This window comes from Ostrinia nubilalis, chromosome 22 (genome assembly GCF_963855985.1).
Source record: "Ostrinia nubilalis chromosome 22, ilOstNubi1.1, whole genome shotgun sequence".
In the NCBI taxonomy this organism is placed as follows: Eukaryota; Metazoa; Arthropoda; class Insecta; order Lepidoptera; family Crambidae; genus Ostrinia; species Ostrinia nubilalis.
In genome coordinates, this window is record NC_087109.1 from 9132781 (window position 1) to 9147386 (window position 14606).

General features: G+C 36.1%; 1 protein-coding gene across 2 annotated transcripts; it reads left to right on the forward strand.

Annotated features, from left to right (window-relative positions):
* Window positions 1-1479: 1479 nt before the first annotated feature.
* LOC135082591 (THAP domain-containing protein 5-like) lies at window positions 1480-6537 on the forward strand. Of its 2 annotated transcripts, XR_010259415.1 has the most exons (6): window positions 1480-2256; window positions 2491-2735; window positions 2953-3006; window positions 3416-3568; window positions 4040-4126; window positions 4244-6537. XR_010259415.1 is itself a non-coding variant. In XM_063977370.1 (5 exons), the coding sequence occupies exons 1-5, from the start codon at window positions 2156-2158 to the stop codon at window positions 4156-4158; spliced, it is 672 nt and encodes a 223-aa protein (XP_063833440.1). In that variant the 5' UTR covers window positions 1480-2155; the 3' UTR covers window positions 4159-4220. The 2 variants fall into 2 exon arrangements, 1 of the variants encoding a protein (XP_063833440.1); XM_063977370.1 differs by lacking the exon at window positions 4244-6537 and having other exon boundaries at window positions 4040-4220.
* The last annotated feature ends 8069 nt before the right edge of the window (window positions 6538-14606 follow it).

Below are 14606 nucleotides of genomic sequence, written 5' to 3' on the forward strand. Positions count from 1 at the left end.
CATTCTTACTGACGAATTTATTCAAGATGCTCAATTAGTAATATTATGTGGAGAGGAGGGAACATAACTGTCGTTCATTGCTTATCTGTATGCTTAGTTAAGATAGTATTTTATTGTTTCCAAGATGAGGAGTCTGAACCTATCCGAGCGGGGATTTTAAAAAGCTACTTATCACGCCGAACTGGTTCAGGATATACGCACCAGAGCGAGCCTACGAAGCGAGGAGAATATTACATCGAGTTCCGCATCTCTAACTTTCGAGAGCTGGAGGCTATTCCATTAGCCGATTGCTGACAGCATTCTCTGATCAACTTTAAATCAGCTGTCGACGAGAAAACCCCAAAGTGGAAGTGTTACCCAGTTGGTATCATGCATAAAAGAAGACTATCGCAACGTTCGCCCAATTTTGTATCCAACTAAGCGTTAATTTTATTTAGTGTTACATAATGCACCAGATTTAATTCGCTGGTTTCTTTCAGAAATCTGTAAATCAAAACTCAAATACAAAGTCTATAAAGTCTAACCATCTTATTACAAAACGTAGACTAAGTTTAAAACTGGTTTTAAACCTGGTCCTAACTATGGACTAGAAAAATTCTTATTACAAAACAAGTTTTATCACTAATTCTGGAACTATGTGTGGTACTAAAGATAAAACCGCAAGACCCCTAGTTTAAGCTTGGACCAAATTTTAGTAATCTGTGAACATTTGATTTTGACGTCTTTATCTTATGTCAAATGTCAAATCGCTTTTGTGAATTGGTTAATTTGTGGGTTAATTCGTTTCCAATTTTGATCTAAAATGGATATAAATGACATGGATCTGATGGATTTTGAGGACATGGATTCTATTGAACCGTCTCGGCAAACCATACGATACCGTCGCCGAGCAAATCCGTTTTTACTAGAAGAACCTGACTTCAAAAGTAAATACCGTTTTTCGAAACGTTTTGGGCAAAAATTGGTGGATTTGTTACGAGAGGATTTGGCACACGATCCTCGAGGCTGCCCCTTAAGCCCTGAGCTGCAGGTGGTTTGCGCCTTACGCAACTGGGCTCGCCACGAAGTAAGTGCTATTCAAACTTTAATATTGATAGATATTTTAGTCGAGAAACTTAAATTACAGTCTTGTCTTGTGATTTTGTTCATAGATTCAAGATGATACAGCTGATTTGCATGGTGTATCACAACCAGTTATCAGCAAGACATGCAAAAAGGTGGCAGAATGCCTCTCAAGAATTTCCCGAAGATTTATCAAAATGCCTGCAACATTGATAGATCAAGAAGAGAGTATGAGGAAATTCCGAAGCATAGCTGGCTTTCCTATGGTAATAGGTGCAATAGATTGCACTCATATAAGAATAAAAAAAGTGAGCGCCGATGGGGGTCAATTGTACATCAATAGGAAAGGATACCCTTCAATTAATGTATAAGAGTCTAAGCCCAAATTAAATAAAAAAAAAAACAAAAAAATATAACTATAAAAATATTTGAGTTTTGAGTGTACCTATCAGTGGGTAGACACTTCTCATTCAAAAACTAGTCTCTATATGTAGCAATTGATATACAACCTTATCCCTTAAGCAATAAAGTGCATTTTGGATTGATTTCACTACAGCAGGGGAACCCGCGGATCAATACCACCATACTAAAAATAATTGTTAGTGTCCTTATGTTGGTAGTATTGTTAGTTTGACAAATGAAAAAAAATGTCTGTCAATTGAGTTTGAGTTTTTAACCGGCGAATTGATTCGTGTGAAGTTATTTTCTCAGATTTGGTGCAATATTACTGTAAATAAACTTTTCTGTCGTTTACGTTGAGTTGATTAAGTTCCTCCGTATCGGGCGTGATAAAGTTTGCTGTTCAGTGTTATGTTTTTTGTGAGATAGAGACTCTTTTAAATAAGCTGTGTTTCAACTTCTACAGAAGTTTAAACTCTTATTTACTTTTCTGTTTCATGGGTATGTTATCTACTTACTTGAAATATTAGATCTATTACAAATCTATTATTCATTAAAAACAACCCTATGTGATGAAAATGTAAATGTACTTTCAAAACTGGTAAATGCATGAACCAGGGCATTGACACTGGTTGGAGAGAAATTATAGGCTTTGTTTAATTAATACCTATTTCATTTTAGGCTTCTACTGATAATGGAGAGTAGAAACAACAAGAAGTGCGTTATTTGTAATAAGAGGCGAAGTCGTGGTGGATCACCCTTACTTTTGAGTAGGTTTCCTCTGGATTCTGACCGGTAAGTTTCTAATAACACTCATTTATTACAAGATAATTTTACTGATTGTGTAAACTTAAAGGCTGGGATTAATATTTTTAATCATACAGTAAATAACCATAACCAATTTTTAATTTCAGTATTTTGTTTCGTACTCTGTAAATGAATTGCATAACAATACTAAAAGAAATTAGTTGATGAATAAATTTCAGTTTGTTATTCTTTTTCTTTTCTAATAGGTATTTCTTATTTCAGTTGTCGAATGTGGGTTAAAAATGCTGGCATAGAAGACTTAGCATATGTACCTATTGAAAAGTTACACCAACTGAAGTTTGTTTGTGGTGGGCACTTCACTCCTGAATCCTTCAATGCCAAAGGAACTCGGCTGAAGAACTCAGCTATTCCAACACTGGAATTGAGCAATCCCATCTTGCCAGATGAAGTTTTGACAGAGTTTCCTCTTCATGTAAAAGACTCCAATAAAGAAAACCTCAAGACAGGTATGATGATGACTTCAATTATTTTTTTTAAATTTAATTTACTATCAATTTTTCTGAATTATTTAGATGTCTTAATTAATTTTCTTTGGTTTCCAAAACAAACCAACCGAATGCAATTTAACAAGGTTCTTTCTTTGTAACCACAAACATGTGTTGTATGCTTATCAATAAATAATATATAATTTCAATTATTAATTATATCTATACTTTGTTACAGTTCTTTATGATCATTCATATTGCATTCCAAAGAAGTCAAATCCAGTTGAACGAGGTATGTTTATCTAAAATTATACTAATAATATAAAAAGGAAATATTTAATTGTTTGTTTGTATTTGATCGGCTCCGTAACTCGAAGCCAAGATAGCCTAAAGTGCGGGTTAGAACCCCACAGCTTGAATATTGTAGTAAACCCACTCGTAACACAATTTAGCTTAGAATGTGTGTTGAGTTAGAGGGACTTTAGTAATTTGTGTAATACAAATTCTTCAAAAAAAGTACCGGACCAATTTGAAAAATTTTAGGCAATCTACATTAATTAGCCAGGTCAGCTAGTTTAATAATATTTATAAGCTAGTAATTTTTAATGTGAGCAAGACATGTACTAGACTGATTGTACCCTAAAGTTGGGTAAGAACATGACATTTTATTACCCAATTCACATTTCATTATCTGCTTTCAGTTCCCCTTACAACTACAACCAAACAACTAAATTCAACATGTTTGGGAGCTGTGGATATACCAGATTCTGGTATTTCTGCGAAAACAACTTTTGAACCTCTTCCTTCTACTTCCAATGCACCAGAACATATGACCTATAAACCCATTACTCATGGTAAGTGTACAAACTAATTATTTACCTTCTAAAATATGCCTTCCCTCAAACTAAAGAATGCCACCCTGGATGCGTTCTGCAGTCTGCAGTCAGGTCAAAATGAACTTATATGTACAACATTCTAGGTTTCTGTACATTTTATATTAATGCTATTTGACCGTGCGGATACGAACAAAGAACGCAAAGCACACGTGACTGATTGCCTTATCACGACCACTTACAGATTGTCTTGACATACCCGCAGACCGCATCCAGAATGCAGAACATTAAAACCTCTAAATGCCTTTAATTTAATATTATGTCATTGTTATTGAAGGTGGGCCCACGCTTCATATTTTATGAGAAGAGCTATCATTATCCTGTCTTTGCATTTTTTTAAAACTTGATAATGATTGATTGATTTGGAAATAATATGTTTCATAAAACAACAAAATAAATTTTAAACTAATTTGCATATTTATAATATTTCAGATGATAAAAACATTTGCCATCAAGATGCACAGGCAGAAATATTAGTCCACAGTTATAAAAGACCTAAGAAAAACATTGAAATGAAAGGTAAGATAAAACATCCTAATTTAAAAAACTAAGTAAAATTGCTGATTAATTAACCAATATTCAATTCAATTTGCTTTAATGTTGTTTTTTTTACTAATGGAAATGTTTTTATTACAGACACTTCATCAACATTTACAATTAAAGAGAAGAGGCTTTGGCGACAGTTACAAAATGCAAAAAAAACAATAAGGAATATAGCGAAGTCAAGAGTGAATTTAGACAAGTTAGATTCGGAAGTGCTGACATCGTTAGTAAAGGATGTAGTGCAGAATAACAAAAAAAAGTCACAAGGAAAAAGGTGGACTTTAGCCAACAAAATATATGCTTTGGCTATATTTAAACGGTCCCCTAAAGCATACCGCTATATGCAAAAGCTGTTTACGCTACCAAGCACTAAAACGCTCCAAAGGATTTTAAAAAATATACCAATGGAGCCTGGTATAAATAAAAATATAATTGATATGTTAGAGGCAAAAGCATCAAGTATGCCAAAGGAAAATAAATATTGCTCGTTAATATTTGACGAGATGGCGTTAAAGAAACGGATAATTTATAACGAAATTGCTGATAAAGTGGATGGCTACGTGGATTATGGTGAGGGCGAGAACATGGGACGAGAAAAGAAAATTGCAGACCATGCGTTAGTGTTTATGATACAGGGTGCTAAACATAAATACAAACAATATATTGCGCACTATTTTGTGGAAGGCACAATATCAACAGCAAAACTGGCAAAAATTATATCGGACATCATCAAAAAATTAAAAGAAATCGGATTTATGGTTCTAACAACAGTTTGTGATCAGGGATCTACAAATATAGGAGCTCTTAACATGTTAAAAAGAAACTGTGGACAAGGCATAGATAGCAACTTTTTCTCTGTAAATAATGACAAAATTTTTATAATCTATGACATCCCTCACTTGTTCAAATCATTACGAAACAATTTCTTTAAAAGTGGAAATATGTCTTTCGATGGAAAAATTGCACAATGGAGGCATTTGGTAGTTGCAGAAGAACACAACAGAAATTTTTTAAATTTTAAAAAACTGAATAGTACCATTGTAAATCCAACATTCAAAACTAAGATGAGGGTGAAGTATGCTGCGCATGCTCTGAGTAATGCCGTGGCAGCTATTTTAAAAATGATGGCATGGAAAGAAGTTTCTGATTGCAATGATACAGCATTTGTGATTGAACAGTTAGATAAACTATTTGATTGTACAAATGGTCCATCATCTTTAAATGACGTAAAGAAAGGGATCCGGGAAAATGTTTCTACATCAAGTAATCACATTGAGTCTTGGACCTTTTATACTGATAAGTTAAAAACCATAAAATTTATAACAGCAGAAAACACGATACTAAAAAATGTTAAATGCGTAAAGGGATATCAAATATCTATCAAATCCTTAAACGATATTTGGGAAAAGTTAAAGAATGAAGGGTTTAAATATATGAACCTTAGACAGTTTAACCAAGACTCTCTGGAAAACTTATTTGGAATCATTAGGCAACACAGTGTAACCAATAGAAATCCCACTATCACGCACTTTACTGCAGCGCTTAAAACAAGCATGGTTACTGGGCTGAAAGTGCCTCATAGCAGAAGTGCTAATTGTGAAGCAGACAACAATAAACATATGCTGGAATATAAAGACATTTTAAAAACTAATTTAAAAACAACAGAAATAAAAATTAATGTTCAAGATTCCACAGACACTGAATTTTATCCTGTGTTGTCTATCCCGGACCCTGAAAACTTAGAACAGCCCATTGAAAATTTGTGTAGCCTTGAAAACCAACCAGTAGTATATGTAAGCGGGTATTTAGCTGCCAAACTATTACAGAACAGTTCTTGTTTAATTTGTGAAGAGTGTTTGAGCGTGAAAACTCCTGTTGACAATGATTTGTATGCATATATATCTCTTCGCGAATGGTGGCATGATAAAAAAAGTCTCGTTTATCCAACAATTCAATTATGTACCACCGTAAATGAAGCTAAACAATTTTATCATGACCATATTGCCGACCAGATATATATGGAAAATGTTGGAAAATTCATTTTCTTAATGTTGAGTACAAATTGTAATTTTAGTTGGTTTAAATGTCAACAACATAATAAAGAAATTTATGATAAGATGTTTAAAATATTAAGTTACCTTTTTCTAAGAAAAAGTTGTAAAATCATTAATGACAGCTTCATAAAAAGTGAAAACAATTTTGCTGACAAAAGTAAAAAAGCACAGCAACAAAGCATTGAAAAGTAATCTTGAGGCTGAGGTTCGATCAGCTGATAAGAAAATTAAAGATGTTTATAAATAAAAATCCTATTTTTTCTTAGAAAAAGTTGTGAAAATAAAAGTTTACAAAATTATCATTTCTGTACTTTGTTATAATTTTCAATAATTCCTCATGCCTACAACTGCTATGTCATGTTCAATACTTATTGTAATATACCTATTTTATTTCGAAATAAATAATTTACGTTACAAAACTTCGTTTTACTTACACATAGTATAAAATAAAAATAGTAATCATTAAAATATTGAAGGTTCCTATACTAGATATCGATATGCAATTACAACCCTAGCAAAGTATCGATAATCGATAAGTTATTACGAACGTCACTAATACTGTCAGAAAATAAGGCATTATGTTGGTAGCTCCGCCTGTAGTTTGTGCGGTTGGTAAAGATTTGCGGGTCGTTCTCTAAAATGCATATGTGTGCGTGAGCTCAAAAAATATCTATGGAGTGCCGTCTCTTACTCTTTTATGCTCTTTGGTACCTATCATTACTAATTTCATTTTTGATGGCAACTTTGTTCCTTAAATGCGAATATGTTATATCCAGGTATACAGGTGGTGTAGAGCAGGATTTGTACGTTTATCACGCGATCACTAGCCACCTGACAGAAAATGCCGCGTCTCGAATCATTGCTGCATTTCATCGGACACCGTGGAACATGTACCAGTAATTCACTTGCCCGAATTACCTACCAACGCGACGCTATCTGGTGCACTCGCACTCAACATGCACGGAATGACTTGTACAAGTAAATGTCATACGCATTGAAAAAATTCGATAGTAAATATTGGCAACTTGGCAAGCGAAGGAAAAAGTTTCCCCATCCCCGATCTAGATGATAAACAAAACAATAGAATCAGAACAAAACAAAAGAAAGGCAGCATTTACTCCATTGGAGACTAGAAAGCGCATTATCATGCATACTGAAAAAAAAATATTGAGGACCCCAGTCTTTCCAACGCCTCTCGAGACACGCGGCCGCGGTGGTGTCACAATGTTTTCGTGTGTGTCATAGTATTACTACATTCAAGCATACCGAAGAGCAATGTCCAAATGTGAGTCAAGTTAGAGAATAGCAGCGTCAGGCGACGCCGCACGATCACGCCACCGCTGACACCGCAACTTACCGCGTCATCGGCGCGTTTTCCTTTAATATTTCATCTTTATTAAACTTACTTTTCATCTTACATTGATAGGGTCAACTAGGCTTAGCAACTAATTGAAATAAGTTTTATTTTAAATTAAATTTTATAAAATCATTTTGGTTTTTCTTTTGGAGCCTTCGGCTGTGACCTCTATAATTTGTGTCACAATGATTTGTGTAAATTCAGTGTAATACGTATAACAATGAAGAAAACCCAAGGCATGGTTAAACTCTTGTGTGTATATCAAATACTAAACGCAATGATCATGTCAATAACATTACATTACACAATACAAAATAAAGATAAATACTTGGAAATGTTGGTAAGTTATGCGCGTATGTACGCTCGGAAAAACACCAGGCGTGAATTACTATGTATATTGATTCATTTGCGATGGTAAAAAGGAAACATAGCGAGGATAAAGCCAAAAAGATCAAGAGAAAAGTAGGAAAATGGAAGAAGCTACTTCTTCAGTCGCTTAGAATGGACGAGAGGGGGAGCAATACGAGCACGCCAACAAATTCAAATTACCGCCCATACTAAAGGCACGTACTAAATTCGTCAAGCACGATCATATCGCACCCTTAGAATGAAAGTGACCTAACTCAAAATTCCTGTTACTCTCGATTTCACCATAAACTGACCTTATAAAGCATGCTCTATATCCCTGTATAGATAAAGTGACCTATCTCTTAGTAAAGGCAGAGCAACGCATACTTCGGTCTCTTTCACTAGTCCCGCTTTTCATGTATGCATATTGTGTGAAAGAGGCAGAACTAGTTTTACGTCGGCGGTGCTTGCGAGTGTACGTGTAAAATATCGGCGGATCTCGAATTGTATCTGTTTATTACAAAAATACTGTAAAGGTAAGTTCATGATTTTTTTGTCATAAAGTGACCTTTTAATAAATAGGTCTGTATTTAAACTAAATATGTTAGAGTATTCAGTGTTCATTTATGGATTCGGTCTGTTTAGTTAAAAATATAAATGAAGGATACACGTCACTTTTACGAATAGGACTATTTATGACTGAACTAACCTAAGTTAGTTTTGATATTTTTGATGTTGCGCCTGTGTAGAAGAAAAAATAAAAAGGACCGATTAAAATATTTTTGGAATATGTCGCTTTAATATAAAATTTGTTTAAGATATGTATAAATTTATGTACTTAAGAGTTTCATAAGTTGTGTTGTTTCAGACTTTACTTCACAAGTTTACTAGTAAACTAAGAGCTAGTGAACGCCAGACCTACGTCAATTTATAAAAGCTGAAAGTTTGTCAGCGTATGCTCCCAATATAGGTTATAATGTTGCTGAATTATGAAGTTTGGGTCATCGTGACTTTGGGAGCTTTAGAGCTACCCTAAAAAACTGTCTGGCAAGGAGTTGGAACTGTCAAAACTGTGTGAGTGTTGGGGAAAATATTTCTAATTATTGCCAAAATATTAAACAAAAAAAATCAGATTTTATAGTATATCCTATATTGGGAGCATACGCTGACAAACTTTCAGCTTTAATAAAATGACGTAGGTCTGGCGTTCACTAGCTCTTACTCTATAGTCAAAATAACATCAAGACGAGTTAGTTCAAGATATGTTTAGTTTGATGGTAATAACACCTCCAAACATGCAAACTGATAATGAAAACAAAGACAGGGAGCTTTTTTTCCCTCGGGGATGACGGAGTCAAACAGCTTCTGAAGAGCCTTTAAAGCCGGCGCTCCACCTGCTTTCAGAAGCTCAGCCGTGATTCCATCATCACCCTGTACCTTGTTGTTTTTCAGGTGTTTGAGAGCCATTCTAATCTCGCACAGACTGACGTCCGAGATATCTTATAGTGTCGGGTCAATCTAGCTCTTGGGTTTTCGGCTAGATTTGTGATCAGGTGTGCGTACACTCGTGATAATTTTCCGTAGAACCTCAACCTCTTCCAATATCTCAGGCCCCGACGAGATGACTCTGCCATCCTCGGTCTTCAGCTTGGTCAGTTGGCTTTGGCCAACAGACAGATCTCTTGCTATAGAGCCCTTGTTACGCTCAGTCGCCTCTTTAATTGGGTCTGTATCAAATTGGCGTAGGTCGCGAGTTGAGTATACTTGCAGAACCAAGTTTCTTCTCTCTTCCATAAGTTGGTGAGGTCAGAGATCTTTTTGGTTTTTTTTGAACGACGGGTTTTCATGAACTTAGACCCAGTCGTTTGGACAATTCCTACGAACCTGTCATTGCATTCGTCCACATTTCCGTAGTCTCCTAGGCATTTGAAAAGATTTTGCAATTCGAGATAAAACCTTTCGGGGTTTTGGAGCTGGATGAGCGCTAGGCAGAGCGAAGACTTCATCACCTTCATTGGATTCGCGGAAGATATGGCTTCTCGATGTATGAAGAGCTTCTCAACAAATGGTTCTTAAAATGAACATGGACAAGACAAAAATCATGTCAAAATATATCCGTGTTGTAACCCACACCTCTGAAAGTTAGAGACTACACTCGAAGTTGTTGACAATTAAGTGTACCTGGGACAATCCAGTTAGGTAGGTCCAACTTCGAGAAAGAGGTCAACCGTCGAATTCATCTCGGCTGTGCTGCGTTCGGGAAGCTTCGCAACATTCTCACGTCCGAAATGCCGCAGTGTCTCAAAACAAAAGTCTTTGCCCAGTGTGTGTTGCCAGTGACAACTTAAGGATCTGAGACGTGGTCGCTTTCTATGGGCCTCATAAGAAGGCCCGAGGGCGATGGAGCAATGAGAGAAATGAGAAGATCCGCAGTAGAACCAAAGTGACATAGCACGCAGAATCGCTAAAATCATGTGGCAGTGGGCGGGGTACATAGCTCACAGAGTTGATGGGCCGCTGGGGCAAAAAAGTTCTGGAGTGGCGACCACGAGTTGGAAGACGTAGTGGCAGGCCCTCCACTAGGTGGATCGACGATCTGGTGAAGGTCGCGGGAGGTGCCTATGCGGGCGGCGCAGGACCGGTCGTTTTCGAAATATTTGGAGTAGGCCTTTGTCCAGCAATAAGTAAACGTCATTCGGCTGAAACGAACGACTAAGAAGCAAACTATACCCTTGGGCTATACCTCGGTTAGTTTTTTTCATACAAAAAGGCTACCTTATAGCACCCAATATCTGAATGTGTAATTCGAATTATCCGAATTATCCAACACTGTCTTATTGCTCTGCTCACCTACCTACACCAAGAAATCTTTCACCCAAAAAGTAGTTGGTAGTGTACATCGTATTATAGTTAGTACCTAGATAATTATTTTTTTAGGTTTGGTTAGGTACCTGACAGGTTAGAGCACTTGCCCCACCCTGCCCCACCGTGGCTACGCCCATGTTCACTACCTTATATTCACATAACATTAAGTATAGTAATGACTTATGTCAACAGATTCATTTGCAATATGCGTCATAAACAGACTTAATTAATAAAAAATCTCATCAGTTTCAAAAGTATTTTGTAATAAAGTGACCTAATTTAGAAGTACTTTATATTTTATGTCAAAATATATACTAAATAAAGTATAATTACAAAAAATTCTCTGCCAATGTTAACTCAAAAGGTTAATCAATAAATCTACTTAAAATCAATAAAATGCGACGGAACACGAAAGAGATATAGTAAAATGTATTCAAGACTACACTTTTTTGAAGACTTTCTTGTTCATTTACCACAAATTGCATTTTTTGGATTCGGTCACTTTCATTCTAAGGGTGCGATATTATGGTAAACACTTATTTTTCAGTTCAGTGCAAGTGGGTGTTGAAGAAAAAACTCGATAGTGACAATAAGGTGAGGTATCGTTCGAGGCTTGTGACTAAAGGATACTCCCAAAAGCAAGGTATCGAACTATCGATTATACTGAGACATTTTCACCTGTTGTACGTTATTCATACAACTCTCATTATTTGATCTTGCAGTTCAGTTAAAACTAAATGTGACAAATTAAGATGTGAAAACCGCATTTTTAAATGGAAATTTAGAAGAATTAATCTATATGCAGAAGCCAGAATGTTATGAAAGGCACTGGGGTTAAATTTCTAATCATTTGAATTTGACTTAAGATATCTCTTCTAAAGTATGACTTCTCAGTCGTCTCGATGATGTCAGCAGAATTCCACCGTAGCGAGAAAAATAAATTCTGGACAAGAAATCGCTCGACTGAATCACGATGTGATTGAAACACTAAGGATCGTAGGAATCCGCGATAAATGACCAGTTCCCCATGCTTTGACTGTATGGTTTAAACACATAACGCTGTTCTTCAACTCTCAGCAGAAGAATTTTCAGAAGGCACTGGCGTTAAATAACTTATCGATCGAATCAAGATGTGATTGAAAATTTGTTTGGGATTTATAGACTTAATAGGAAATAGTTTGACTTCTCATTCGTCTCGATAAAGTCAGCAGACTCCCATCGTAGCTAGAAAAGTAAATTCTGAACAAGAAATCGCTAATAATTTATCGATTGAATCAAGATGTGATTGAATTTTTTTTTGGGATTTACTGATTTGGAGGGATGAAGCGATTGTTTTATGATTATAAAGAGGATCAATAAGGATCGTAGGAATGCGCGATAAATGACCCATGCTTTGACGGTATGGTTTAAACACATAACGCTGTTCTTCAACTCTCAGCAGAAGAATTTTCAGAAGGCACTGGCGTTAAATAACTTATCGATCGAATCAAGATGTGATTGAAAATTTGTTTGGGATTTATAGACTTAAGAGGAAATAGCCTGACTTCTCAGTCGTCTCGATGATGTCAGCGGACTTCCACCGTAGCGAGAAAATTAAATTATGGAGCAGGAAGCGCTATTAACTTACCGATTGAATCAAGATGTGATTGAATTTTTTTTTGGGATTTACTGATTTGGAGGGATGAAGCGATTGTTTTATGATTATAAAGATCACTAAGGACCGTAGGAATCCGCGATAAATGACCACTTCCCCATGCTTTGACGGTATGGTTTAAACACATAACGCTGTTCTTCAACTCTCAGCAGAAGAATTTTCAGAAGGCACTGGCGTTAAATAACTTATCGATCGAATCAAGATGTGATTGAAAATTTGTTTGGGATTTATAGACTTAAGAGGAAATAGTCTGTCTCTTAGTCGTCTCGATGATGTCAGCGGACTTCCACCGTAGCGAGAAAAGTAAATTATGGAGCAGGAAGCGCTATTAACTTACCGATTGAATCAAGATGTGATTGAAAATTTTTTTGGGATTTACAGTCTTAGAGGAGGGATGTATTTTTTATTATTATACAGAGGATCACTAAGGATCGCAGGAATCCAAGATAAATGACCCAGCCCCCATGTTTTGATGGTATGGTTCAAACAATCAACGCTGTTCTTCAACCCTCAGCAGAAGAATTTGAATTAATTCCCGTAACATATCAAACCTAATAATTTAAGTAAATCATTCCATTAGTATTACCGTTTTATGCATACTAGTATAAATACATTCAGAAAATTCACAAAAGTATTCTTGATGAAAAAATAGAAAAAATATTTTTGAGGTGAACTTCTAACTTCTCTGATAATGAGCAATAACCAGTGTGTCAGTGTATTTTTTTCATCATCTCATGATAATGAAAATGACTTAGATTGTCCATATTTTGATAATATTTTAATTGAAACATGTGAAAAAGTTGAAGCAGCTAATAATGGGGAAGAAGATTTCGATCCATATTTTGACAAATACATCGGTTTGAAACGCCCAGCTAAAAGCAAGCAAGACATTATAAAGAAGGTCCGGCATTGTCCGATTCTTTAAGAAAAGCCATCAAGCTACCGAAAAGCTTCGGAAATATCAGAAAAATGAAAATGAGCTGAAACAGGACATGCCTACAAGATGGAACTCCACGTTCCACGTGATCAACTGATTCGTGGAACTGGAATCGGCAGGGTAAGCCACTTCAGCAGTATTATGCAAATATTTGCCTATACTTAGTTTGCTTACTCTGAAGCTGACAATGGGCGTAGATGGATTTTAAACCACATGATATTGTCAATTTTTAAATTGAAACATGTAAAAGTTTAAGAAACAACTAATGGTGAAGAAGATTCCATATTTTGGCAAGTGTGTGAAGAAATAGAAAAGTTACACAACAGCATCGGTTTGAAATGCCGAGCTAAAAATAGTCTATGTCCAAACATTACGTTCACATATCTAATTTGACAGTTTCCACCTCTCCCGCCTTCCGTACTTCTGCCTGTTGATCTGTCAAAATGAAAGTGATGTTTGTTGATCAGTCAAAACTTGATCGAGTGAAGTTCTGGGTTGATTTATTCTCGTAACTTATCCTCTCAATTTCTGAAGCTGTAATATTAACGTGCATAATGTACAACGTGCTGTGACCTTTATAGGTAACATTAATAAAATTAACAAGTGTACATCTTGGTAGAAAGTTAAACAAACGCTCATTGACATATCAGTCAATTAACTTATGTCGCACTACCGAAGAAGCATTGCTTGCAAAAGTAATGTACATTTATTACATGAACATGTTCGGGACATGCTCTACTATACCGTCATGCTAGTAGAAATTAATTTTAATTGGTGGAGTTGTAACCAACACCATCACACTATAAAGAACATGATGACAAAACGACTTAGTTGAATTTTATTTTATAATTTAAACGCAAACAAAATAGCAACAGGTTATAAGAACTTTCTCTGGTAGGTCGAGGAACCAGGGTCATAGCCGTGCGGCGAAAAAAAATACATTTTCCACCAGCTTTGCTATTTTTAACACAGTTGATTCATTAGAGCTCTTACACACGAGCAGCACATTGACGACAGCAAAGGCGACCGCAGTCGCCGTCACTTGTCGGCAGCTAGCCGTCGACGTGCCCGCAGCAAGCTGTCGACACGTCGACGTCTGCCGTCGACGAGTCGACAGCTTGCTGCGACGACCGTGTCGGCGTACGTCTTTGTACAGGAGCCAGCCAGTTGAAAATGGATTTCATTGAAGAAACACTGTTGTTGCATTTACTCCGTCGTCGTCGACGAAAGAGAAAGAACCG